Below are 24641 nucleotides of genomic sequence, written 5' to 3' on the forward strand. Positions count from 1 at the left end.
TCTATAGGGTTGTTCCATGCCGGTTCAGGACTTGCATTGCCTAATCTACCTTTTCCTTGCCCACAATCGCGTCCACGAGGTGCCATCTAGTTCTTATACACATCAAACAAGTGATATCAAGTTGATCAGTCTCAATATCGCAAGTCTAATGTTTTAAAGTCACAAATGCATGCTCATGAACGCTTATGCTGTATATATCAGTTAAATATCCTAATAGCACACACACCCACACACACACACAGAGTATGCACAGAAGCATAGTCAGTCCGTCCTTCAAGCTCTACAGGAACAAACTGCTCTGATACCATAACGTAACACCCTACCACACAGAGTTTTATGCTTAAGTCATAAAATAGAAGTGGTGTGGTATTATATATATATATATATATATATTGAAAGAACATAGTATACGAGGAGCCTTGAAGAATACGTAAAGCAAAAATCGTAAAATCGTAAAATCGTAAAATTAAAAGTGCAATGCTTAGGAATAAGTATTACTTGCGTACGAAGAAAGCTAAGGTACATAAATAAATATACATAGAAAGTGAGAATAGAAGGTCAAAGGTACAGAATAAACAAGCTCCTAACTCAGCCTACGAAACTAAGGCTGGCCGGAGAATATTTATATACATACATATAGACGTCCATAACCCAAAATACATAAAAGCAACCCTAGTTTTCCATAACCTCTAGGAAGTGCAAGAGTAAAACATATATATACATAAGGAGAGTCTATACACATATATATAATAAAATGGAACAAAATATCAAATCCCGAAAGTCCACTTCGCTGCAGAGAACTCCAGATGCCTAGCGAGGTGCCTCTCGACCTGCATCTGAAAAACACAAATATTCATCTGGAATGAGAATCAGGGGTTCTCACCATGGTAAAGGTGCTGTATACATAAGATATAAGGTCTTGGGAAGGCCAGAAGCAATCCTAGAACTCCGACACTCAGATTATAAAACTTAAAGAACTAAAACAGAAACTATAAATAAGGGTGGTTTTCTAAGGATTCCTAAACTTAACTGAACTTTAACCTAAACCTCCATCATCCACTTTCCTTTAAAACCCAACTCCGCTAGAACCACACAAACAAGCAAGCAGGAAATAATAAACCCAATTAGGATACAAGTAATGTAGATAGCACGTATACCAGTTAAGCATATTAAAATCATATAGGCATTCCTAATTAGAGCACAAGCAAGCAATTCACACAATATGCATATGATGTATACCTGTCCTATCACTGAGGAGTCTCATCTATTGGTTATCAAGCCAACTCGATAAGTCCGGCTGCTAAACCCTAGATTGTCTCCCGTTGCGCATCCCCAAGAGTCTATGCATAGTTTTTTCTCATATATAAAATTTGCTCATTGGGGGTATCCTTCCTGGGAATTTATACGTGCCCGGTCACCCTTACGATATAGGGTCAACAGAGTATCGAGTCTCAACCTAGAACATGTGGTGGCAAGCCGCTACTCTTTACCCAGGGAAACTCGTATCTCAGAAAAAAATAAGTGCATAAGCCACATAAGCATTCATATTCATTCATAATCTTTGCATAATCATTCATCATAGCCATGGCATCACATAAGTCACATTTTTGCACTTTTCATACACAATTCATCATTTTTCAATCTTACTTCACACCCAAGTTACCACCTTTTCCTTGCTTCATCTCATTACTAAGCATACCACTAAGATCTAGGGGCTAAAAGAGTAAAAATAGAGGTTTAGAGGTTCAAAATTAGGTGTTAGAACACAAAATTCACTTTGTTGGAAACAGAGGCATTGCGTACGCGTGCACCTTGCTCGTGTATGCAGGGGCTCGTTTTACCTTGGTCGCGTCACGTGCAAGTGGTCGCGTACGCAACCCCTTAAATTCCCTACTCATATACGCATGCCCCTGCTCGCATACGCGAAATACCAAACTCAAAAGGGTTGGTCGCGTCGCATGCAGGTGGTCGCGTACACACGATCTGCAGAGTGGCAAAAATGTTGAATGTTGCAGAAATTTAATTTTGCATTCCGAACTTCCGACGCGCATAACGTTTTCGTTTTAAAATATTTTTCATCCGTTCTTCGAATGGCATAAACTTCACGAACCCAATTTTCATATGAAACAAGTTTAAAAGAATTTGGGGATTCGGAAGCTAAGTTATGGCTCGCCAAAGTTTGGCCAAAAAGTCAAATTTTCACAAAAGTTCTTAAACCTCTATTTTCACCAAATCAAACTCAATACCCACATTCTATACATACAAACAGCACCACAATCCCCACATCCTATCACAACCAATCATACCTTAATTTTAAACAATTTCATACATAAATTTCTCAATTATACCAACAAGATCATCAATATATCACCACATACTTATATTCATTCAAATCACCTTGTCAATCATCATCAAATCAGCATTTAGCATCCCATTTTCATCACAAGCATTAATCATCAAACCAATACTCAACCTATTTCAACAATTATCATCAAAGGTACTAAGTATTTAACACACTCATGCATTCCAACCTATCATATGGTCATCTAACCTAAGTTTTCACAACACATTATATATTAAATACGAGGAACCAAAACTATACCTTAGCCGATTTCCTCGTATATCTCAAGAACAACCCCACAAGGAAAGCTCACAAGTTCCACCACCAAAATTTAGCCTCCAAAGTTTCACCAAGCATCCAACATTCACAATCAAGCTCCAATTCACATGTATACTCTACCTAAATCACATTGTCACATCCATATACCAAATTTCAATACCCAAACACATATAAATAAGAAATTGACTAGGGTTGATGATTCTTACCTTGTATGTACCTCAATTAAGCAAAAGACCACTAATTCCTCAAGTCAATTTGATCCTAAAACTTCAAATTAACCAAAATCTTAACACCCAAAACTATGAAATTTTTGAATTGGAGAAGAGAAAATAGAAATTGGGAATGTAGTTTCCTCACATTATAATGTACTAGGATTTGTAGAGCTCGTCACTACGGACACATAGCCGCAAACGATGCGGCGATCAGAGCTGGAGTGAAAAGTTTGTGGATTTGAATGAAATCCAAGGGTTTGGGATTTGTTACATGCTCTTCCCCTTTGGCTAAGCTTCTCAGCGTGTGTGCATGTAAATGGGGAAGAGAATGAGCTGAGTTTATTAAGTGGAAGGGGTTGGTTGGGCCCACAGACCCGGTTTGGGCCCAATTCGGCCTGTTTGGCCCAATCTTAGATTAAATTCTTTAAAATTAGTGTCAAAATTCTTATTGTAATTAGATCTATCTATTAAACTATAAAATTCATATTTCTAATTTCTTTTATTAAAAATTAATTTATTAACTAATTATTCGTTAATTTTACGTGGTTTACATAGTGCCATACCGCCTTCCTCACATCCAACACATCAATATCATCATTTTCATTAATTACGTCTCATTCATTATTCATACATTCATACATGTTCACACTTCCTCAAATATTTCACGTCAAATTATGTCATCATTCATATTATGTATCACCTTATTCACCCTTCTCAATTTAATTTCTCCATTTCACAACCCTTCTTTATGGGTTCACTCTATTTTCTAAACTTATAGGCTAGGTATCGGTCCATAGAGGATAGCTACAGAGGTTTGAAAAAATAGAGGATTGGCTAAACTTTGTAAAAAAATCACATTTCTGCCAAACAGGGGTTCCGCGTACGCAAACCATGTTTCCTTCAAAAGCTGCTAAAACCAGATTTTTGCATCAAACTTTGAACGCGTATAACTTTTCATTTTAAATGATTTTTTATCCGTTCTTTAAACGGTATAAACCTCATGGACCCAATTTTCATTTGAAACAAGTTTGACAAAATTTAAGGGTCCGAAAGCTGAGTTATGGCTCGCCAAAGTTGGTCAAAAATTTACTTTTTACCAAAACACAAACACCTATATTCTTTCCAAATTCTCAATTCAAAACCTACATTTCACTTCTCAAAACAATATCAAAAGTACTTAAAATAGTTATACATCCATTCCATTCCTTTCACAATATTCCAATTGGTCATCTAGTCTACGTTTTCACGTTACATTATATATTACCTACGAGAAACCAAAATCATACCTTGGCCGATTCCTCGTTAAATCCCAAAACACTTCAATTCAAGCCTTCAAGGTCCACTTGACAAGCTTCCAATATTTCCAAATCAACTCAATCAAGCTTCAATCACCGCAACTTGGTTCCAATTCACCAATTTGTCTCCAACCAACACAATATTCATCCTAACTTCATGCAAGGTCATATACCACTATCAAATTCAATACCCAACATCAAAAATCAAAGAAACCAAAAAGGTTACGAGCTCCTTACCTTGCCCATTAGAAAATCGGGGTGAAACCCACTTATAATCCATGCTAGAGTACCCCGAAACCATTAAAATCACCAAAATCACTCAATACACATACCCAAATCACAAAACTGAAAGGAGAAGAACTAGCCACGAAATCAGAAATTTTTTACCAAATTGTTGGGTGATTTTTGTAGAGAATTCCGAGACGAACGCCGAACGCGTGGCCGTTGACAGCTCATCAATCGAAACTCCGGATTGAAAGATATGGAGGATTGAAGGTGAGACTAGGGTTTGGGGTTTCATGTCTTCCTCCACCCCCTATTTCAGCGTGTTTCTATGATTCTTGGGGATGAAAGGCTGAATGTTGGCTTTATATAATGGACCTTGGGTCCGGTCCAACCGGTTCATCCTATTATCTTAATTTTGAGCTAAATATTTAAAATTAATGTCAAATTTCATATCTTAATTATTTCTACCTTTCTAACTTATTAAATTTAATTTTTTAATTTTTTAAATAAAAATTAATTTATTGGTTAACTATTTATTAAGCACCCGAAATTTACAAGTATCATTAAAAATACATAATTCTTTACTTCTAAATTAATATAAATTAAAAATAAATTTCTTTCAAGTGTAGGAACAAATTGATCGTTTCAGATTGGAATATGCTTTGATTGTAAATATCAAGTCCTTTCTGTAAATTTTCATCAGGAGATATAGAAAGTGTATAGGTTGAATGTTACAAATTGTTATGAATTTTTACACTGGTTGAGTATTGAATTGTCTGTGTATTATATAGTTAAAACAAAAACATCATTTGCATCTTTGTAAATATTAAATCGAAGCTTTTGATAAATTCTTTTGCCAAATTAAACTTCTATAGACCTATTTGTACTGTATTGCAGAATCTAAAGCCATATTAATCAAGGTTTACAACTTTTAGGTTTAATATATTGAAGAAATAACAAATGCACCAAAATTTATTCACATTCACAGCTGAAACTATTTATCATTAAATAATTGGAAAAGGTAATTTAAAAACTAACAGTAACTTGGCAAATGGAACAACACACAACACAATTTAGAAAGTAAACCTTATTTCCATTAAAAAATAAAAATATTACACTAATTGCACCGAAATTAATTCAAATAAACACTGAAAAATCTATGTATATAGGTTCGCACCTTTATTACAGAAGCAAAACACATAAATATCTGATAAAGCCACCCTTATATGAAAGCCACTTATTGTCTCTAACACCATACTTCATAAGAAAATCATTTCAATTTCTATCAAATGCATCCTTTGTAAAAGAGTTCCAAACAACATGACTTATCTCTTGTTCAATTTCTTTATCTCTCTTGTAGCCATTTAATTTCTATGGAATCTTCTTCATGATATGCCAAATACACTACTTGTGAATTGTTATGGACATACAAGTCTCAATTGCCCTTGCATTGATGCACATTAATCGATAAGAATGCCTTTTGGAGCCTTTCCTCCCATGAAAAGAAGCCAATATTTAAATAACCATTTGAATGATTGAATATCTTTATTTGTCATTAGAACATATCTGAGAAGTGTAGAATGACCATGGTGATTCACACCAACAAAAGAACCAAAAACCAAATTATACCTGAAATCAACAACACAGAAACAAAAGCATATATGCACCGAAAAACAGTTTCATATTCACCGAAAGTTGTTTCAGAAAGCACATAAACCAAAATTGCACATTACATGTTTGTATTGTAAGTGGTATCAAATGAAATAACATCTCCAAAATACTCACAAGCAACCCTGCTTCTTGCGTCAGCCCAAAAAGTAATTTTGATTGATTGATCAACCTGAAGTTCAATATCGTAAAAGAAATTATGATTCTTCTCTTTCATTCTTAATAAGTATTTCCAAAATTCTTTGGCATCGTCTAGTTCGAAAACATTATGAACTCCCCTCGTAATATAATTTCTCACATTTTTTTTCAATACAACTTAATTCTCTTGTGACAAATGATTGATATATTTTGCTTGGTCTAATTCTAACTTCATCATTATTCTCAATTGTACAACATACAAACATGCTTAACTGCCTATATTGTTTAAGCATCTCTGCTTGATTTGGATAGCATGGATGTGAATTAAGCGAAACAACCTTCGAAATAACCCAAACAACAACATCCTTCAATATATGTATATAAATTCTTGCAGGACAATTTAATCCAGCTGAGTGGTCTTCTGAGTTGGAGATATGTTCGATGTCCATTTACCCTCTCTATTACATGTAATCAATTGGTTCTTAATTTCATTTCTCTTTTTATTTGTGTTCCGAATTTTGGTGAAAAATCTGCAAGTTTAGAATAATCTTTGTAGAATTTTTCAGCTTCTTCAAGCGTGTTAAAAGTCATCCCAACTTTTGGGACAAACTACTTATCATTATAGAGAAACTGAAAAAACGCCAAAAATAATTTTATATTAAACCAAATTGTCTTTTCAAATGCACCAAAACTAGGAACGAAACAGATTCATCGAAACTAACAATTCAAAACTCTTACATTATATCCCTGACCAAAAAAAAAAAAAACTCCTACATTATATTAATATTCAAACCTTCAACATGAACACCAATTTTCACAAACAAAAACTAAATTATTTAACTACACGAGCATCAACTACTAGGTTCGAACCAAACCTCAAGTCTCATCCACTTGATTCAATTTAAAAGAATAATCCAATTCGCCCTGGTTCAACTGACAGTCTGAATTTGCATCATTCACCGTCTTCGAAAACGAAAAACATGTTCAAATCTGATTTCACTACTTGATTTCAAAGAGCATCGATCTTAATCGTAGAGAGCCAGAGAACACATAAAAATTTGAAAAAAAAAACGAAATCCACAAAAAAGATTTGAAAACAAAAAAAACAAAATTCGCAGAGAAAACACAGTTATATATAGTGGCGCGGTTATTCAAAAAGCAATTAGAGATAGTGATGCATGAATACAAATTAAATTATATCAACTTGGTTAGACTTATTTGGGTAATTAACTTGATGGTAGAGCATTTCTATTTTTGATATTAGTATAGATTACTATAAACCAATTTCTTGAGAAAGGAACGTTCAAAATAAAATATTATTATTATTATTAATGTCTTCATTTACACATTATCCGATTGTCATCATAGTTGCAATTTTAGTAAATAGCGATCTCAGCTCCAACATAGTTACAATGACATTTCTCCACACTTGTTTTTCTCGAAACATTAAACAAGATTTGACAAGCACCATTGCCCTTCCATTTTAGCTATAATTTGTCCTGAGACATAATTTACGATAGCCATCATGCGCTATTAGCCAACGTAAATTAGAAGACAACAGCTACAACTACAACATTTCGAAGGCCTCAGGGAACAAATACCTAAAGGAATCGAATGCCTCTATTAAATATATACAAGGAATCAGAGAGCATGCTGTAGACAGAAATAGACATGAACATAGTACATACACAAAAGAAAAGCCAAACACTAATATGTGATAATACAAAAGAGATTCAGGGTTGACAAACAAGGAGATATAGACTTAACTAATTGGATTTAATTTTAACCCAACTACAACTATACTTGAAATTGCCCTGGCTCTATGCACCAAAGCTTTGCCATTACTTACTAACCAAAATTACAACCCATGTAGAGAGTTGATCATGCTTCATCAATAATAAATCAAACAATTTACAAGTGCAAATTCATAAGATAGAGCTATTCAGCTGCTGAGAACAAATTTTAAAGGGAAAAGGGTAAAGGGGATTATACAAAAACAATGAGTAGTTGTCATCCTTAACATGCCTGAGTTACATACATAATGAAACCTGGTTGGCGCTTAAGCAAAGCCTCCATCATAGCTTGGGCATGTGCTAGACAATCAAACCAGTGTAGATCCCCACCAATAATAGCTTTGACCGTGGCATTTAGAGTTGACAGGTAAATTATAAAATATATTCCATTATTTAACAATATACGAGTGATAAAAGAATTTGTTGATTCTCCAATTCTCACCCTAGCAAGCCTTTCTCTTATCAACTCTTAAGTGGATGTTGTACCATCTCTTCTTCTTTGGTCGTTCTCTTGTATTCCTCTTCTCTTTTGTCTGGCCCTCTTCTATCGCCTCATTGGAAGAACTTTTATTCCGACTCTTACTTGAACTCCGTTTCAAAGGAGCAACAGTGTACGCTGCATGTATTTCATTTCGTTGTTTTAATAGTTCATCAATCTGCACAATAATTAATGGCACAAGTTGAGTGGCTTCAATTAGAAAGGAGAAGAGGGTTGGACAAGGGAGATGAAGCATATAGAAATTTAGAAAAGAAAAACTCACTTCTTGCATTTCATTTGCATATCTACTTGTCATCTCTGTGAACTGCGCCAGAACCTATGAAGATCCAAGAGTGAGTGTTGATAAAAAGCACGTAATTAGAGGTTTACAAGAATAAGGAATGCTCATGCCATATTACACACCTCTCGGTACTCTGTCTCAAACTTTGATATCTCTGCCCTTTTAGACAAAATTTGAGTTTCAATGTTTCTTAAATTTTCCTTTTCTTCACTAAATGGTGCAGCGCATAGAGCTTCTATCGTATAGTTTGCACTTTTGAAAAAATTGTCACCTTAAAGGAATTAATAGGATGTAAGTAAAGTTCAAAAGATCATAATTACAATAAAAGCATGACAATCAGCACAATTACCATAAACTGCAAACACATGGGTACCAGCCTTCAGTTCTGTCAATTCACAGGGTTGAAACCCTTCAAGCTTTCTGAAAAATGATGTATCTGGATCCTTTGCAGCAGATATCTGTAAAGAAATTATTACATACCGATTCAACCAAATTTAAATTAATACAAAAGATAGTTCCTACGATGTCTGTTTACAGTGGCAACTCACTGAGTTCATGGTCTGATCCAATCGATAAACAGGAAACCCAAGAAAAAACATTCCAGCAGAGGTAACTTTCCCTGTTTTTGCGCAGTCTTCCTATAACAATAATCAGTAATGTCATAAAGCGTTCAGAAGCCAAAGAAGCAAAAGTACATACAGAAAAATTACACGAAACTCTTATGACTTATCATCAGATAACCAAAATACATCAGATATATTTAACTCCTTAGAGAAATTATACCATCTTATGTTCTCTCTCACCCACACAGGGGCAACAATAAAGTAAATACCTGGAGAGCAAGACTTAATCCACCATTTTCTTCTTGATCAAAATATAGCAACTGTAGAAAACCAATTAACAAATACCATCATAAAATGAACATTAATGAAACATATTAAAAATAAAGCAAATCAATGTTTTACAATTCATATGGAAAAGGTAGATATTTGAAACTGCAAATACAACACAAAGAAAAACATAACAATGCCTAGGATTAGTTACATCATTATTTTGTACAGAAGATACAGAATTGTTTTGATAAAGTTCTAGCCTCAGATTCCCTAGAAATAAATCAGAGAGAGAGAGAGAGAGAGAGAGAGAGAGAGAGAGAGAGAGGGTGGCAGGTTTACTCGAGTACATGTGGGGAGGATAGAGCAGCACTTTATCAGTTTAGCATATATATATGAAACTGCTCAAATATGGGGAGTGATTATTGTTAAACAGACATCCTGCATGAAGGATTTATTAGCAAGAACCTTGAATTTGTTATTCCTGACCCCCTCTAACATAAAAAGTGACCCTCTTGGAAATCATATTGTTTACATAGTAGTGAAAAACTCGGTCTCAATTAAGCAAGAATGGAAAATCGAACATTAGTAGGTTGAAGATAACAAGCATGTGCATGCAATCCTCATTGTTATGCTTATAGATATAAATAGCAGATGTAAGGTTTGACCTTGAACTTGCTTTTGTCTGATGAGTGCACTCGACAAACAAATCCAGCTTGTGCTTCCTCTTCTGTTATTGTAACTGAATAGAAATGTGCACATTGCTTCTCAACCTTCAGATGAAGACACCAAAAAAAACAAAGGAAAAAAGTTCTTTTCAAAAAATATGACTATAAAGGGATCCATGAAGGTATGAAGTGATTAAAGAAGCAGCTCACCCTTCTAGAAATAAACTGTCCCAATGGAAGTGGACGAATGGTCACTACACCATTGAGGGCCTCTTCCAAAACAGTTGCTGATACAGTTGTCTTAATTGGCACACCGAGTTTACTGTTATGTATGTAGAACATTAATATTATGCATAATGGAAATCAGGTAATGGAGATTAGGAAAAACCAAAGATGGGAAAAGAAGGATTAAAGAAAAGGATACCTAAAAAGTGCAGCAAACATTGTATTCACAGCACCCAAACTTGAAAGGTCCAACTCCAACTCTTGGTTATCCGATTCAACAGCCTATGCACAAACATGAAATATTCAATCACATATGATGCATGCAAAAAGATTCGAGCAAAAAATAAAAATGAAAAGAGAATCAACAGATTTACAGGTGGGGGGTGAGTAGCATGATTTAATCAAGATCGGAATTTAAACTCTTTTTTGCAAAATAAATTTCAAGAATCAATTATCCTCCTAATTCCAAAAGGCTTCATGGTTAATAATTTGAAAAAATGAGGGTCACCTCAAAACCAGCTGTGTCGAACTGACGACGCTTGTCAGGATCTGACAATATATTGTATGAAAAGGTAACCTCTTTGAACATATCAGCTGCCTTAGGATCATTAGCATTCTTGTCAGGATGATATCTGAAATGAAATAAATTTAACCAGTTAATTAATAATCAATCCTTTTCATCTAAAGAGACGATGAAATAGGGTATTCAAGAAATCAGGTGGCCAAGAAAGGGCATGATTTATTATTTAATTCAAGACATCTCCGGGAAGTCATTAAGTTTTTTGTAAACCATCCAGCTCATATCCAATGCATGAAAAACAATCAGACATCATGGGCAGAGATTAACAATTCAACATCTTTGCAGTGATATTTTGGGCTTATCTAGATGATCAATAAACAAGTTTCATGCCATGGGGATTTGACAAAGTCTTATGCTGACTATCAATTGCCTAACACAACCCTCCTCTATTATCTAGGCTTGAAAATCAACTATGCAAAGATTTGCCACAAAAGGTTCCCCCTATAACAGATAACGTTTCCCAATGTTGTATTCCATGATCTTTACCAGCCATTTCTCTTTTTTTTCCCAGGTCAATATATATCATCTTAATTTGATTCTAGCACACGGATATTTTAGCGATTATAAAACAACCTTCTATTCACCAAATTCCACAAACACACTATATTAGTTAAAAAGACTACCACCAACAATGATCGATACTAAAATAAAAGCATATTTGATCTTGAGTCAAATCTTCAAGAAGCAAAATAAACAAGACCACCCTCGCGAATATTGATTTCACCTAGACTTAGAAAAATCAAAGTAGAAGATTCGGCAAGCCGTTGCTCAAACGAATACTAGCCTTGACTACGTGTCCTCTGCTGAATCACTGTCTTCACATAGTTCTATTTTGTCTTAAGTCTCTCAGACTCTGAGAATTAAAACAAAACCAGTTTTCTATCAAACATCATTCAAAAAGTGAAGAAGTTCATTTCCCAACACATGGATCCCAGATTCAACAACATATTACTTCGGCCGATAGGATATTAGTACTAACATGCTGAAACTAATTTCAAATTTCAAATTTCAAATTTCAAATGTCAAATGTCAAATAAATACATAAAACCCTGTAAAATATTTTTTAAAAAATGCATATAAAATTATAAATCCCAAACTACACCAAACGAAATAGTATAAATATTGAACATTTTTGAATAAACAAATAAATAAATACGAAGCTAGTTGGAGAAGCAGAGTGAGGTAGGGGACTTTACTTGAGAGCCATTTTGCGGTAAGCGGTTTTGATTTCCTGATCGGTGGAGTTGCGGGAGACGCCGAGGACCTCGTAAGGGTCCCGCCGGAGCGGCTTGGCGCCGCCGCCGTCGGCGTGCTTCTCCGACGACTTGGACCGATGCCCCGGCATACTTCTTCCTAATACTTTCAGACAAACGGCGTCGTTTCGTCTTCTGCTTCTTACTATAGCAAACCCTAGAAGTGAGGTTCCTCCACTACCTGGCTACCTTGGTGTTCGAGGAAGAAGCTGTCAGGTTTTGGCGCCGTGCAATGGTGGTGAGAATGGTGGTGGTGGTAGTGGTGGCGGGGGAGTCATTGAAGAAAAAGGAGGTGGTTGAAAGAGAGTTTCGAAATTGTGGTGATGAGATCCAGAAACCCCATGGACCCCTCCAACCTGGAACTTCCCACAGCTCAGAGAGAGAGAGAGAGAGAGAGAGAGAGAGAGAGAAGAAAATAAAAAAGAAAGAAAAAATTGAGAACAATGACAACACCAAGCCAACAAACACAAGACAACAGGCCCTGCCCGAAAGAAAGAAAGAAAGAAAGAAATGAAAAGAAAAGAAAATTCGCCAGGGAAATTTCATTTTACAAGACGTCTTCTATTATTATTATTATTATTATTATTATTATTATTATTATTATTATTGTCAACATTTTAATTTGTAAGCACCAACGCAGAGTATATACCAATACTAGCAGAAGACCCGTGCGTTTTTATTTCTTGTTTCAACCTTTCTTTTCTTCAATCATCTTAGATGGTCATTTTTTTACTTATATTAGTAGAAGTATTTTTGTTGTTTAATTGTTTAATTAAAAATAAAAAATTTATTTATTCTATTACTATTTAAAATATATAAATATTTTTTTATTTTTTATAATTTATAGAAATTTTTTTAATTATTACTAAATTTATATTCATTCTTTCTATTTTTATTTTTTAAAATATTTACTTTAAATATCAACATACCATAGCACTTCTTAAAATTAGCTAAAGAAATTCTATTTTATAGTATATTGTATTTTGTTCAATCTCATTAATTATATGATAACAGATACAATTTAAAAATATAAACAATATAATTCAAAAAATAAACATAAATAAATATCATAACTAATATAATTTATGTATATAAAAAATTTAATTTATTGTGTTAAAATAATTTATTTTTAGTTAAAAAAATATTTTATAAAATATAAATTGTCATTTTTCAATGTTAATAGGGGTCTATGAAAAAGAGAGGATCGAATGCATAAAAAGATAAAGAACTTAAGGATTTGAAAAAACTATTATTTTGGCTTTTAATTTTTGTTTATTTGTTGATTGAAAAAAAAAAGAAAAAGAAAAAATAGATGTCTAAAATTTCTCATCAATTTTATTATTTTCTAAGATAAAAGAAAGAATTATAGAAACAAGTGCAAGGTTTCTTTTGTCTAACTTCAACTTGTTCCTACAAATTTCTTAACCATTATCTTTTAATCTGAATATTAACTTAGATGAGAGAGAGTACCACAGAGGACGTTATTTTTTGCTTTACCTTTTATTTTTTCGTTTTTGTTTTCTCTTTTATTCTTGAGTATTTACCGTTTTGGTCTTCAAAAAATTTTGGACCAGACATTTTAGTTTCCAATTAAAATTAATTACTCGCTTAGTTCCTAACAATTAATTCTGTGAGTCATTTAGGTCCTTGACTCCGTCAACTCTAACGGAAGACAAAATAGTTCCTGACAACTCTAACAGGGAATAAAATGATCCCTAACAACTCTAATAGGGGACAAAATAATCCATCACCCATTTGTTAGAAAACGACACTGTTCTTTCCCAATTTTTATCATATCTCGCATAACCCTAACATTCATACTCTCCTTCTTCACCTTTCACATTCTTCTTTTCCATTTTTTCTTTTCTCCTCAGTTCCGAGATCAAGTCATTGTGTAACTGCCACGCGTGTCGTGCCTACCTCAACATGTCATAGACCACACACTTCCTAAATCTCTGTGACTGGTACACCCATCTCCTCTGCACTTCACCCACCAGAAGCATCCACTTCTACGTCCTCGATAAAAGCATCACCTCCAACCCCGACAACGTCCACCACATCCTCAAGACCAACTCAAGGCCACATTTTTCTCCACTCTCCGGCAAGTAATATAGATTGTTGGACATTAGGACATCATGAAGATATTCTCCTTCGACATGCAAATTCTCATTTGAAATTGACCCCAAATGCTTCATTCCTTCTTTCCCGAAGTCCATGTTAACAGACTGCTTCTACCTCGCATCCAAACTATCAGTACAACGAGCAATGTCGTCGTTGCCGCTCATATGAAAACTGAAGCGATTACTAAACATTGGTTCAAAGAAAAAGCTACAGAAAACAATTAGAGTGGTGGACAATGTGGTCATGGAGATGATATAACAAAGGAGGAGGGAGATGACGACGGGTCTTAACAAATCAGACTCGCTGTCTAGATTCATGGGATCTATCGAAGATGACAGGTACTTGAGAGACGTAGTCATTAGTTTCCTGAGTATGAATTGGTTGAGAACAAGTTGAAGATTTTTCTTCTTGTGAACATTGAAGTTGCAGAGTGTGCATTGTGTAGTTTGAAGTTACAGTGTTAGACTGCTAGTATTATGCGAGATATAATAAAAATTGAGAGAGAACAATGTCGTTTCCAAACAGAGGAGGTCAGAGACCATTTTGTCCCCTATTAGAGTTGTCAAGGACTATTTTGTCCTCCGTTAGAGTTGACGGAGTAAAGGATCTAAGTGATTAATGGAGTTAATTGTTAGGGATCAATTGAGTAATTAATTTTAGTTGGAAACTAAAGTGTCTGGTCCAAAATTCTTTAAGAACCAAAATGAATAAATACTTTTATTCTTTATTTCTAAATATTGTGAAAGTGACTTTTGGATGAATACTCCACAAATGTTGAAATGTACAAAATATAATCTATTTTTAATATACTATTTGAAAAATAAAAAGATAGTATTCTAAAAATGGTTCCTAATATGCTTCTAAATTTTTTTCAACCCATCAGGTAAAAATTCCAAAAAATTAAGAATGCATTTTTTGTGTAAGAAATACAAATTTCTAATAGTCTCATAATACTCTAGAGTCTAATCTAACTTTATATTAAGATTTAAAAAGAATGAATTATTAAGGGTGCTCACAGTCGACAGGTACTCTTTTTTTTTTTTTTTCTTTGTTAATTTCCAACCATATTAAATTTTCAAATAATCATCAATCACAATGAATCATTTCCCAAAATAAAACAATAAAACAATAACTTTAATGATTTAAAAAAAAAGTGATATGAATAATATAATTATGCATTTAACAACCGTACAAATAATTATTTGGAATCAAAATTAAAATATAAAAAAATTAGGTTATTAAATAGTAATGCAACTATAAAAATAAAATTCTATTTACATGTAATAGTTAACCTAAACTATGAAATCAAATATTTGAACTAATATTTAGTGACCCTATATGATTCTTAATTTGGAACAATAGATAAAAAAAAAAAAAAGCTTTATCACATATATTTGACTCTCATATAAAAGTTCTTTAAATCTATGAATTATAGACCTAACCAGTGGCTTGTATTTTTACATTCTGTCAATATACAAGATAATTTTTATTAAATTTGACATCAATGATCAAGAGAAGAAAATATATAATTCGTACACATTAAATAAAATAACAGATTAAAAAATAAACAAATTTTTAATTACAAAATAAAAAATAAACTACAAAGAGCCAAACATTAAATATAAATAATATTTTTAAAATAAACAAATAAATTCAGAAATAGATTAAAGTGGAAATGAGATAAGAACACAACAATAACAAACGCAAAAATTAAATCAATATTCAATATAAAATTAAATCCACCAACCAAAAGAATAAAGATTCTAATATTTTCAAAACGGCATTAGAATAAGCTAATATAGTAGTAGAAGAGTTTAATGCATAACAAAATTAGAACTAAATATGTATTTTTATTTATTATAAAAAATAAATATTATAACATCACATAAAAAAATAAATTAAATATAATTTATATAAAAAATAAACAAAAAAATATTATTTATATTAATTTTTTTACAAAATTTCTTTTTCCAAGCCAAAAAGTGCTCCAACATTAAAAAAAGAAGATCAACTGAGTTTATACTAATATACTATGTACTCTCTTTATCCTTAATAATATACTATGTACTCCCTTCACCTTAACAAAAGTTATATATATATATATATATTCTATAATTATGGTTAAACATTTTTTCTAAAGTTTTTTCTTTCTATTTAAACGTGATTGTCAATATTTTTTGAACAAATAATATACATGACAATTAAAAAAATTGTTTCCAATTAAAAAAGACAAATAAATTCTTGATTTTTTGTTCTGTGGACATTTTTGTCTCTCATCATTTAAAAATACTTTTAAGTTCATCGTTTTTTTAAAAGTTAGACAGATTAATTTTTTCGTACAAACGCCTCCATCAGTCCCAACAGAAAATCTGACGTGACTCTCGTTCTAATAAGCTGAGGTTACAGTGCACACGTGACATACAAAAAAAAAGATTTTTTTTGTCCAATTTTCAAAATTACCATTCCACTCAAGCTGAAATTCATCCTAAGATAAAATTCACCGCAATCATCCCAGACTGCTTGAAAAGCTCGGGCGAGATTGTTTCGGTCAGCTTATTGGTGTTGAGATCCAACCAAATCAAGCTATGACAATCGCCCAACTCCGCCAGAATACTATCGGAGAATGAGTTGTTGCTAAGCTTTAAGATTACCAATACAGGGGAATCTCCCCTATGAGCTTGTTGTTCGAAAGGAAAATCCAATTAAACTGTGTGTAGATGCTTAAACCGGCGGAGTGCTTCCTGTTAGCTCATTGAAGTCCAGGATCAAATTCTACAACGTCTTTATATTACCCAACTCCAGGAAAATCTTTCCGATAAGCTGGTTCACCCATATGATCAAGTTTTAGAGGTTGGAAAGTGACCTTAAAGTGAACGGGATACTTCCATTCGGGTAGTTGAAACTCAAATCCAATCCCATTAAATTGGAACAGTTGCCGAAAGTGAACAGAATAGAACCCGTGAAGTGATTATTCTGTAGGAACAGTTCCTTTAAACAATTCCTAAAATCTTGACACAGCCACTTCGCAATTGTACTATAGAAGTTGTTCGAACTCAGATCCAATCTCCGTCAATGACTCCGGAAGCAACCTTCGAACTGGTTGAACCCAACAAAAAGCTCCCTCAGCCCCCTTTATTTTCACAAAAATCTCAATCGATAAAATCTGTTAGACAATCTATCGAACGAGACGATAGACAAGCACGAGTGAACTTGTCGGCGAGAGATCAAGTTCGACAAGCATAGAGCAGAGACCTCCCACCATGGCGACCGGAATCTGGCTGGTGAAGTGGTTGCCGGAGAGGTAAATTAAAGGAACTAGAGCGAACTGGTGGGGAGTGAGGGAACAGGGTCGAAGAACTGGTCGTCACACAAAAGGACGTAGTTTTAAGGGAGAAGAATTTTTTTGTCCAATTTTCAAAACTACCATTTTACTCATATGTCACGTGTGCATTCCCGTAACGCCAGCTTATCAGAATAAGAGCCACGTCAGATTTTTTTTGAGTACTAATTCGTCCCATTTTTAAGGAGGCGAAAAATTTAAAAATATTTTTAAATGGTCAAGAATAAAAATATATGTAAAACAAAAGTTAAAGACTTATTTATTTTTTTTGGCTGAAAAAATTATATAAACAAGTTTTGTACCATAATATATAAATAAAAGACTACATTAATTTTTTTTTAAAAAATTAAAAGAAAATTTTATTAGAATGAATTATTAATCTATTCATATCATTTGATTTAGTTGTTGTCCCTTTTTTTAATATTTATTTCGGAGCAACGTGCAGACAATTGGACTAGTATACTAATATACTATATACTCTCTTTATCCTTAATAATATACTATATACTCTCTTTACCTTAATACTTATTATTATTATTATTGTCAATATTTTAATTTGTAAACACCAAAGAGTATATACTAATATACTATGTACTCTCTTTATCTTTAATAATTGAAAAAAAAAATACTCTATGTCTTTGATTTGATCAGTTTGGTTTGAGATTTTTTTTTTCTTACTTCAAAAAACTTTTTTAACATTATAATTCTTTCATTTAGAATTATTTATTTATTTAACTTTTTCTAGTGTTTAATGGAGATCAAACTAATTCAGCAACTATATATAATTCTGCTTCATTGGTCATGATATTTTTTTTAGAAAATTACTACAAAAGATTTTTAATTATTAAAAAGGACCATTTAAACTAAAATTATTAAAAAAGATTTAATCAAATAATATCCATTTTTTTGTAAGAGTAAACCCTAAGTTTTTTCAAGTTCTAAGTCTATTAGATTAAATATAATCGGATCATTAGCTTTAGTCAGTGCATAATATTCCCCATCAAGTGTTTGGAATTTAAATAGCAAATACAGAGCATTTCACGAACGAGATTGGAAATGTCTAACATAATTAATATCTACTCTTAGAATATATGATAAAATTATTGTAAATAAAAAATATATAATTTTTTAACAAATAAAAAATAAATTATTAATTTTTTTATATTTTTAATTTATAATTTATACATATATTTTTAAAATAAAAAATAACTAAAAACTGATTATTATTATTATTATTATTATTATTATTATTATTAGGAGGATAAATTATTAAATAATATTTAAGAGTTTAAAATTTATGTTATTGATAAAAATATTTTAAAAACTTAGAACGGTAAATAAAATTTTAAAAAATTTATAAATACAATAAAAATAATTAAATATTAAATATATAACTTTTGTTATAGATTAAGTGATTGATTAAGGAGATAATTGTCTACTCAATATAAAATTTTGATCATTCTTCTTAAATTTTATTTGAATAGGTCTTTTTTAAATAATTTTAATATAGTTGGTATCTTTTAGAGTAAAGATTATTTTAGTTCATAATATTTGGGATAAGTTTTAATTTGATCTCTAATATTTTAAATATTTTATTTTAATCCCAAAAATTTTAAACATTTTATTTCAATCCTGAAAATTTTTAAATGAATTTAATATTATCCTACTATTAAATTTGACATGAACAATTAGCATATTATTTTTTTTCAAATAACGAAAGCTCAACACAAACCAGTGGAGCAATAAGTCAATGTGCTACAAATAGAGAAACAAGGAAAAAGAACAAAGAAAACAGACCATAGAGCCTGTTATCCCCAGCACTACTATCAACACTCTCCGGGATTACTGTCCGTCCATTCTTTGTAGCTCAGAAGCGTTTTCTGTTGTATGAGGTCAACACCTGCTATCTGATTGTTGAAAATCCTACCATTACGTTCCAACCAGATGTTCCAAATCACTGCAAAGAACCCAGTCAACCACCGCTTCTGCTCTTGTTTACTCGTGTGCAAACCAGTCCAACTCTCGAACAGACCTCTGATGGAACCCGGCATAGCCCACTTTCTACCAACTGACCGCAACCAACAGCACCACACTTGCCATGCTAAATCACACAAAAGAAATAGATGCTGGACAGTTTCTATCTCCTTGTTACAGAGCACACAAATATTATCACTGTGATGAATAACGCCTAGCCTACTCAACCTGTCTCTGGTATTAACTCTATCAACAAGTACAAACCAGCCAAAAAGCTCAATCCTCGGAGGCACCACTCCTTTCCACAATGAACTTGTGAAACTATAGCTTGTGATCGCTGCTGGCAGATTCTCCGATTGAAGGACCCGCATAAGAGACTTAGTAGAAAACACACCCTTACTATCAAACTTCCAGACCACATTATCCTCCATACCATGTGACAGCTTTACTGGCCGTAACCTCTCGTGCAGCTGGTGGACAAGTTCCAGCTCCCATTGGAAAAGCTCTCTTCTCCATTGGAAGTTCCATATCCACTCCAATCCATCCCAAAACCCACAATCCCCTACCACCACTCCTTGTTGGTTGGACACCGAGAATAGTCTTGGAAACGCCACTTTCAGTGGCCCGCCTTGCACCCAGTTATCCTCCCAAAACAGGGTACTCCTTCCATTCCCTACTTCCATGGCCAGGCCAGTAACCAATTTATCCCTTAGTCGCTGCTCCTTTATGTTTAATTGGCATATGTCCTTCCAAGGCCCGCCTTTCGCTGGTATCTTCTGATTTACCAACATGACATCAGGGCTCAAATTGTTACAGGAGCAGACAATTTTCTTCCATAAGGGGCAATCCTCCTTTGAAAACCGCCACCACCACTTAAACAATAGTGCTGTGTTCCGAAGCACTGCATCCCCAACCCCCAATCCCCCAGCCTTCTTCGGAGCCTGGACCAACTCCCACCTAACTAATGGGATACCATCCTTCCCATCCCCCTTACCCCACATAAATCTCCTTTGCAGTGCAACCAGCTTGTCCGCAACCGCCTTTGGCATCTTGTACAGACTTAAGTAATATATCGGCAGGCTATTCAATACCGACTTAATGAGGATAAGCTTGCCTGCTTTATTCAACACCTTCGCTTTCCATAGGCTGAGCTTTTCTTGCACCTTATCTATGACTGGTTTCCAAGTCTTCACTAGCCTCGGATTCGCACCTAGAGAGATTCCAAGGTACCTAACTGGTAACACAGCTTGGTTGCACCCCAGAAGGCCGCACACCTGATCAACCCACTCCTGCTCACAGTTTACTGGTATCAGATTTGACTTATCATAATTGATGCTCAACCCCGACATCAACTCAAAACACCGTAACAATCTCTTATAATTGACCACTGTCTCTGTGTTTTGGGGACAAAATAAAATTGTATCATCCGCAAATTGAAGGTGTGATAATTCTACATGCTCACCTCCGACCATTAGTGGTTCAATACGTCCGTTTCTGACTGCTTCCCCCACCATGCGATGCAACACATCAACCACAAGCACAAACAGAAGGGGGACAGGGGGTCTCCTTGTCTTAGGCCCCGCTCCATGTTGAATGGCTTGGTTGGAGACCCATTCACCAGGACTGACATAGATGCCGTGCTCACACACTCTTTTACCCAATCCCTCCACCTCTGGCCAAACCCCATATTCTGAAGTACAATATCTACAAAGCTCCATCGGACTCTATCATACGCTTTTTGAAAATCAAGCTTGATAATAGCCGCCTTCTTTTTTCGCGCCTTGAGCCAATGGACCGTCTCACAGGCAATGAGTGCACCGTCATGGATTTTCCTACCCTTTACAAATGCCGTTTGGGTCTCTCCCGCCAGTCCTGGCATAACCGATCGCATCCTTCTTACCAAAACCTTCGAAATTACCTTGTAGACACAGCCCACCATACTAATCGGCCGGAAGTCCTTGATTTCCTTAGCCCCCACAAACTTTGGGGCCAGTGTTACCCATGTGATATTCACATCAGATGGTAACTCTGCCGTTCGGAAGAATTCCAATACTGCTCCAGTGAACTCCTTTCCAATCTCCTCCCAGCAATTCTTGATGAAATTCATATTGAACCCATCACTCCCTGGGGCCTTAGACGATTCACAATCCCATACTGCTTCCCTGATTTCTTCCGCCGACGGCAGAACCTCCAAGGCCTCAGCCTCAGCCCTATCAATCTGTTTCAGTAGCCCATCACGCACACCAATTCTCGGAGCATACTCCTGGCGATATAGCTCCTTATAGAACCCCCTAATTGCATACTTTATTCTTACTGGGTTCCGCACCAACCTTCCCTGGATCATCAGAGCCTCAATTCTGTTATGCCGCCTTCTGGCCGATGCAATGTTATGAAAATATCTCGTATTCCTGTCCATGTCCCTCGCATGTTTGGACCGAGACATTTGCTTCCAGTGAACTTCCTTCCTGATGTGCCACTTTTCACAAAAACTCACCAAAGCCTTTCTTCTAGCTTCTGTCGTACCGTCATAAATCCCCTCACTAACCTGGATGTCAAGCTTCTTTATTTCATCCTCAAACCTCATCAGTCTACTGTCCATATCGCCGAAGTTATCCTTGTGCCACTGTCTCAAAGGCACCGTCAAAGCCTTCAGTTTACCAATAAATGGAGCATCTCCCAGGTTCCTCCATTCGTCTCTTACCATCCTCAGGAAGCCCTCATGGGTAAACCAGACATCTAAACTCCGGAAAGGTCGCGGGCCCCCTCGTACCCTAGCATCCTCCACAATTAACGGGCAGTGATCTGACAGTCCCCGCGGACCACCTTTTACCCGAATGTCAGGAAACTCCTCAACCCACTCAACAGAAACCAGCACCCTATCAATTCGACTACATGATTGACCCCTAAACCATGTGAACTTCCCATCAGAGAGAGGTAGATCCACCAACTGCATGTCTTGAACCCAACTCTTAAACTCCTCCGCTGATGCCGGCAGAGTCGTCCCCCCTTTCCTTTCCTCCACTTGCAGTATCTCATTGAAATCCCCTAGCAAGCAGAGAGGGACTCAGCACAGTCCCGCAATATAGCTCAATTCTTCCCAAACCACCCGCTTTTCTTCCCTCCCGTGCGCCCCATACACCAAACCGAACGCACAGTGAAAGTTATTCTTTGTTAACACTCCTTCAATGCACAACCACCTTTCTCCTTTATAGCAATGACTAGTCTGAAACATCATGTCATCCCACATCAATAAAAGCCCTCCAGCTGTCCCATCAGATTCCACAAACTCCCAACCTACCGGATTATCTCCCCAAAGTCTTGCAACATCATATTTTGAAATCACCTCCCTTTTCGTTTCAATTAACCCCAGCATATGCAAATTATATTTTTTCTTCAATGATTTCACCATAATTATTTTCCCATCCCCCTCAACTCCCTAATATTCCAGCAACTCACAATCATTTAATTAAAGTACTGTTCACCTTATTTTTGTTCTTCGGACGACTCCTTCTTGCCTTTTCTTTTTGTTTTGCCAATCTTCTTTTTGCTGCTATTTCGTCATTTTGAGCTTTCAAAATACTCATGATATCCACATCATCATCATACAGCACAGCACCAGATTCAACAGCCAGAGACCAAGTAACTTCATTTTCATGCATCTGATCCTCTTGTGAATTCCTAGCCATATCTTCCTGGTTGGGGTCGCTGTTTCTCCTTATGCCTAATCCTGCGCTACGCCCCTTCACAGGCTCTCCTCCACCGTTCGCCCAACCTTGCTCACAACCCAAAGCTGTTCGGTTAGCCCCCAAAATCGCTTCCTTCCCTCGCCCTTGGTCCACCAGCCCCGGTAAGCACCCTTGATCTCGGCCATCGCCCAAGGTCCCTGCCCAGGCCACCGGAACCGGAACCAGACCCTCATCGACCGCGCCCCACTCTTCCCGGAACCCCTCCTCGACACCAAGCCCTGCAGGAACACCCTTCCCCGCCGATTCCATCGCATCTCCCTGCATATCATCCGGCGCCACCGTACCAGCCACCATCGACGGGATCTCTACCCAGACCACCTGCACCGGCAACAAACCCTCATCGCTTGCGCGCACCCCTTCATGCATCCCCTCCTCGACACCGAGCCCTGACTGACCACCCGTCACTGCCGAGGCCATAGCAGCTCCCTGCAAGCCATCCGGCGTTACAGGCCCCGCACTCGTCGACAGGTCCTCCCCCATCTGCTTTAGACTTCCGCTTCTGCCACCTCCCACTAGGGTTGTCGCCGCCTCAGACCCTTCACCACCCTGCGCTTCGGACCAGCAAGACTGAGAACCTGGTATGACCCCTCTGTCCGAGACCCGACCCGCCTCACCAACACTTGGATCTTCAGATACCCCCTTATCCACCTGCCCGCCCACCTGAGGCCCACCCACCTGAGGCCCACTCTTCCTACCCCTCCCCAACCGCGTTTCAGTCAATTCCTGTGGCCCAGACTCACACTGAATTGGAATTGGACTTCTTGGATCCAATTCCCTACTTACACCCCCCAAGATGTTATCCCCTCGCTGGCCCAATTGATCAGGCCCACCTAGTATTGTACCCCCATCTAATTCAATTCCATCAGGAACCCCTCCACCACCATTACCATACCCCAGTGTACCCGTTTTGTCAGGCACCCCTTCGTCACTCCCCCCAAATCCCTGAGAAATCGCTTCGCCATGATTCTCGGTACAACTCCCTAAAGCAGTTACCAGCCTAGGCGTTTGAACTTTCAAAATCTCAACGATAATGTCATTTAACAGCACTTCCGAATTTACAAATCTGCCCTCCCCCATGTTAACCTGGTTGACCTCACCGGAAATTAGCTCCGCCACCGGATCCGCCTGTACAGCCACCTGCTTCAGCCGATTATCATCATGCCCTTCATCCCCA

At 35.9% G+C, this 24641-nt stretch overlaps 1 protein-coding gene across 1 annotated transcript; it reads right to left on the reverse strand.

The window, feature by feature from the left end:
• Nucleotides 1-7958: 7958 nt before the first annotated feature.
• LOC112750085 (chaperone protein dnaJ 16) lies at nt 7959-12900 on the reverse strand. Its single transcript, XM_025798618.3, has 11 exons — nt 12230-12900; nt 10962-11085; nt 10653-10735; nt 10439-10550; nt 10229-10333; nt 9563-9613; nt 9279-9368; nt 9080-9188; nt 8853-9001; nt 8713-8766; nt 7959-8607 (listed from the first exon to the last, which is right to left on the reverse strand). Exons 1-11 carry the CDS (start codon nt 12376-12378, stop codon nt 8395-8397), a joined length of 1239 nt encoding a protein of 412 aa, XP_025654403.1. The 5' UTR covers nt 12379-12900; the 3' UTR covers nt 7959-8394.
• Nucleotides 12901-24641: the final 11741 nt, after the last annotated feature.

The sequence above is a fragment of the Arachis hypogaea genome, chromosome 15 (genome assembly GCF_003086295.3).
Source record: "Arachis hypogaea cultivar Tifrunner chromosome 15, arahy.Tifrunner.gnm2.J5K5, whole genome shotgun sequence".
NCBI classification, from domain to species: domain Eukaryota; kingdom Viridiplantae; phylum Streptophyta; class Magnoliopsida; order Fabales; family Fabaceae; genus Arachis; species Arachis hypogaea.